Source organism: Malania oleifera, chromosome 1 (assembly GCF_029873635.1).
Source record: "Malania oleifera isolate guangnan ecotype guangnan chromosome 1, ASM2987363v1, whole genome shotgun sequence".
Taxonomy (NCBI): Eukaryota; Viridiplantae; Streptophyta; class Magnoliopsida; order Santalales; family Ximeniaceae; genus Malania; species Malania oleifera.
In genome coordinates, this window is record NC_080417.1 from 150,689,567 (window position 1) to 150,694,735 (window position 5,169).

The window sequence follows — 5,169 nt, forward strand, 5'->3', positions numbered from 1 at the left end:
GTTTGGAATAACACAGGGCTTAAATAAATTCAGCGTGCTTTACAATTTATTACAGGGCTATTGATATAAAGATCAAAATTTTGATTATCTTGTTGATTGGTTGTGGTTGAATTAATTTTGTGTTTACTTGTTGTGATTGTTGATATAAAATAAAGTATTAAAAAGAATATAATTTTTAAAAAATCCAATTTAACCCCCACTTGGGAAGTTATCATAATTTCAAAGATGTATGTTTTTTGCTGTGTATGTTTTTGTAGTTCCATATAGAACACCCGTTTTTCCCTTATTAGGTCGGGCTGTATATGTATGGTATCAAAGAGATGCATGTATGTATGTATGTTTAGTGGCTCTCCGAGCCTACCGAGAGGGTCGGGGCGTTACATTTCAAGAAATGAAGACGAAGGTCGAAGGTACCTGAGTCACTGTGGCTGAGTATTGCGATTTGCGACACACTCTCTAGGTGCCGTCGCTAAGCGAAGGAAGAGCCGAAGAGGGATTTTAGTCGAGTAACAAACTCATGGGAACTAGGAAAGGAAGGGAAAAGCCAAAGAGGACCAAGAGGCTGAGACTCAAAAGGGAACTCACTCAACTTAGGGAAGAGGGATACAGGATTGGGACGAGAACTAGGAAGAGGGGATCAGGCAAAGCTACGAAGAGGCGATTTGCAAAGAGGGAGAAGTGGAGAAGGACTGAATCATTGAAATGGAGAACCTAGAGGTTGTGGCGCAGAGGACAACACGGATTGTCGGAACTCGGAAGACTCAGAACAAAACCCTTGCCTTAGTTATGCCTTTAACATTATATATATATATATATATATATATATATATATATCACTAATTTATATTTGAATTTTAATTAATTATTAGTTCGGGTAATTTGGTTAACCAAATTAAAATTTCTCATAACCAAATCGTTAACCGAATACCCAAAATTTGGTAAATTCGTAATCAAATCAAATTGACCCTATTTTCTTAATCGATTTGAACCGATTAAAATTAATCGATTAATTCAAATTTTTCCGAATTATGCTCACCCCTAGCTCGTGACACCGGAGTGCTAGTGAGCTCTCAATGGAGAGAGAGAGAGAGTTGTTAGGGGTAGTTTGAGAAGCGGATTTGCGTGGAAGACTAAAGGGTGGGGTGGGGTCCATGGAGCGCATCTTTTCTCTGCACAACCCAACTGAAGTCGCGTGAATTGAGTCAGCTAAAACTCCACCAAATTTGGAATTAGATAGCACATTTTTGTGAGATAGACGGAGAAAGAGGGCCCACTCCCGCAGCAGTAAATCGGAATACGGAGATCGTGAACGGGACCAGCCTGCGCCGGGAATCTGTCCAGTACTCAGTTGCCAGTAACAACCTCCCTCCTCTTCCCTGCTGCAAAAAGCAAAATCAGATTAAAAGCAAGTCTCAGATAGTTTACGCTTTCAGCACTTCTTCTGAGCCCGTCTTTGAATTCTTCAATTTGTCCGTTGCTAGCTCCAATAAGCATAACCTGTCGAGCCCGTAAGATCATGCATCATCCAGCTTTTTATTTGAATTTGTTCTTTCCTTTTTTTTTTTTGGTCGGAACTCTTTTGCTTAATTGTTTCTTTCAATTGATGCAGACAGAGACCCATATTTCCGGTAGACAAGGAGAGAGGGAGAGAACAAAATGTATCATGAGGATGCTGCTTCTTCTTTCGATCCCAATTCTTTGGCTGATGATGGGTTTGCACAGACTGCCCTGACCACCGACTGCCCAGTCTTGCCATTACCGCCGCCGCTCGTGCCTGCGAACACCACGGAAGATCAAAATAACATCCAGCTCTCCAACTTCGCTACGGAAAGACAGAGGAGACAACGCCTGAATGACACGTACAAGGCCTTGAGGAGTTTGATTCCCAACCCCACCCAGGCATATATATATATACTGATCATATATATCAAATTAATTAATTAATTTCTTCAATCTGTCCTCCAATGAATATTGGCTGTTCAATTAATGCATGTAATTTTACAAAACCAATTAATCAGGCTGACAGAGCATCTGTGGTGGGAGATGCTATTAAATACATCAAGGAGCTTCTGAGAACAATGACTCTGCTGAAAATCCTAGTGGAGAAGAAGAGATGTGGGAGAGAAAGCAGCAAGAGGCACAAGACGACTACGGCGACGGATCAAGCTGATACTATTATTAACGCTACTGCTGCGGCGGCGGGTGGTGAAATGGATATAGAGAGCTGCAGCATTAACAAGCCTCTGGGCTTCGGCGGGGCTGGCGCCGACGCAGACCAATCCTCCTACGCCAATAATGGGTCCCTGAGAAGCTCCTGGCTTCAGCGGAAATCCAAAGACACCGAAGTCGATGTTCGAATCGTGGAAAACGAAGTCAACATCAAACTCGTTCAGCGCAAGAAAATCAATTGCTTGCTCTACGTGTCTAAAACCCTAGACGAACTACACTTGGATCTTCAACACGTTACCGGCGGCCACACTGGCGATCACTACACCTTCTTGCTCAATACGAAGGTATGAGCCAATAATCACTTACATATATTTATTTGATCGATTCCCACGATCAGTAATTCATTACTACACCTTCTTGTTCAATACGAAGGTACTATTTCATTAATTCATCACGTTGATCACAATAGTACATGCGAATTCTGATTCATGTTGATTGTAGATATATGAAGGTTCGTCTGTGTATGCGAGTGCCATTGCCAACAAACTCATTGAGGGTGTGGACAGACAGTATTCAGGCCCAGCCAGGCCAACTCAAGTGATAAAGGCGAACTTGTGATTTTAGAGGTCCCAAGGTCATGGTTTCGATTTCCCCTTGAGACATTATGGTGAATTATCAAGGGTGTATCAATGGGTGAACAACTTTCACCCCCGACTTTGATACCGGACCATAATGTCCAATGTGGTGCCATTGTTGGTCATTTTATTAATAAAATCAAATTTTATTTACATATTTGATACATAGCAATGATGATATGTACCGGAAATCAAATTCATCACTTGATTTTCATTTTCTCTGATTAAATTTTCATTCCATTTTATAAATCAACTTTGATATAAATTTAGAGCAAATTATTTGAGTAATTCGTAGCACTGGCCAAGTAAGATTTAGGTAAGGGATTGTTCATGTTATTTATTTATAAATGAGTAATTTGTAACTCTGTGTTTGAGGGTTATCTAAAAATAAGGTTTAGTTTGAATATTTAAGCTTGTGTATTCATTTTCCATAACTTAAGATACACCTAATTTAACTTTCTATTTTATACTTATATGGATTGATGTGATCCCAATAATGTAGATCCACACCACTTCAAAGGTCCAAATATTTTTTTTTTTTTGGGTGAAATGTCAATATATTAAAAAAATGAAGGGAGCGAACCCTTTAGAGTATAAGCAACTAACCTACAAGAAAAATAGAGGTTCTTTGGAACTTCCTATTACAACAATTATCTCTCATATTTCTAAACATACACATCCTCCTTCTAATGTCTTTTTTTGTCAACGCTAAAACTGTCTGGACTGAATTACTATTTCCAGCTAATCTTCTATTGTTTCGTTCCTTCCATATGTGATAAATAGCAGCGTTGAATGAGGTCTTTAACATGCTGCCGACAAAGGATTTTGTTTTTGTGGCTGAAGTGATCCAATCCAGCTCTCGAGTCCATCCACCAGTTAATCTAATAATACTATTAGAAGCAAGAATGCTTCTCCATATTTCCATCGTCCAACTACAATTGAAGAATAGGTGCTCAACACACTCCTCAAAAAAACATAAAGGAGAGTAAGAATTAATCTGATCATTCCAACAACGGATTCTATCTACAGTAGCTAGTCTGTGTTTGGAAATCGACCCCCTCCAGATCACATTAAACCAGATCACCTTCTCACTAGGAATGGCCAGCAACTTATAACTTCTAGTGGTTGAGTAGTCCTGGTTATTCAAGATAATCTCCCGTAAAAGAAATTTGGCTTTAAGAACACTTCTCCAACACCACAACATCGTGCCTTTCACATCCAAGTCAAGCAAAGGGGTGTCCTTGCATTTATTAGAGTTTATCCATCTGCACCATAGAGAAGATTGGGGGAGTTAGTGAAGTTTCCATAATAGCTTACCTATCAAGACAACATTCCATATGTTCAAATCAAGAAGGCCCAATCCACCATTCTCTTTAGGACTACAAACATCCTGCCAATTGGCCTTAGAGGTTCTGTTTAGTTGAGGTGAACCAAACCACAAGAACCTCCTAATCCTTTTATTGATGTCGTAGATAGTTTGTTTCAGTAGGAAATAGAATTGCATCCAATAAGAAGCAACCGAAGAAAGGACCATTTTGGTCAGCTACAACCTGCCACTGTAGCTAACATTCTTGGAACCCCATCCTTCAATCCTCTTCATAACTCTGTCTGATAAAGTTTTACAGTCAGAAGTAAAGAGTCTTCTTGTGATTAGAGGAATACCCAAATATCTAAAGGGCAGGGTCCCTTCTTGAAAAAGGAGATGCTCGAGGATAAAATCTTTCTCAACAGCACTCAAACCAGAAAAGTAAACTTGGCTCTTACTAGGATTGAATTGCAGACCAGTGAGGGTAGAAAAATTATGAAGAGCATCCATCAGACAGAGGGTAGGATTAATCTCCCCATGAGCAAATGAAATCATATCTTTAGAAAAGCAGAGGTGAGTTATCTTATCAGTTTTACAACATTTTTGGAAGATAAAATCAGGTCTAGATGTTCTTTCTTGAAGCAACCCATTTAAAGTTTCCATGACCATGACACACAGGTAAGGGGATAAGGGGTCCCCTTGCCTAAGACCTCTTGCACCCTTAAACCACAGGGTTCACCATTGAGATTAAATGAGTTCTTGGGGTTAGAATAATATAATTTAATGTAGTCCTTGAAGACAGATGGAACATGGATAGCCCCTAGGATGTTTCTTATACAACTCTAATCAACTGAATCATAAGATTTCATCAAGTTAATTTTAATAGAAATTCTCTTACCAAATCTAGGTCTAACAACATCTTCCCAGCTTGATTGCTATGCCGATCGGGGTTTTACAAAGAAGATCTAATGCCGGGGGTTTGGTAATCAAAGTTTGCCATTTTTGGGAGGAATAGGGAGGATCATGTAGCCTTGCTTCACCATATATATTAGATCTACA

At 39.5% G+C, this 5,169-nt stretch overlaps 2 protein-coding genes across 2 annotated transcripts; one reads left to right on the plus strand and one right to left on the minus strand.

Annotated features, from left to right (window-relative positions):
- Window positions 1–1,656: 1,656 nt before the first annotated feature.
- On the plus strand, window positions 1,657–2,787 carry LOC131149769 (transcription factor bHLH10-like). Its single transcript, XM_058100508.1, has 3 exons — window positions 1,657–1,899; window positions 2,019–2,513; window positions 2,671–2,787. The coding sequence occupies exons 1-3, from the start codon at window positions 1,657–1,659 to the stop codon at window positions 2,785–2,787; spliced, it is 855 nt and encodes a 284-aa protein (XP_057956491.1).
- Window positions 2,788–3,697: 910 nt separating this feature from the next.
- LOC131149773 (uncharacterized) lies at window positions 3,698–4,779 on the minus strand. The gene is made up of 3 exons (XM_058100523.1): window positions 4,355–4,779; window positions 3,889–4,069; window positions 3,698–3,736 (listed from the first exon to the last, which is right to left on the minus strand). The coding sequence occupies exons 1-3, from the start codon at window positions 4,777–4,779 to the stop codon at window positions 3,698–3,700; spliced, it is 645 nt and encodes a 214-aa protein (XP_057956506.1).
- Between the last annotated feature and the right edge of the window lie 390 nt (window positions 4,780–5,169).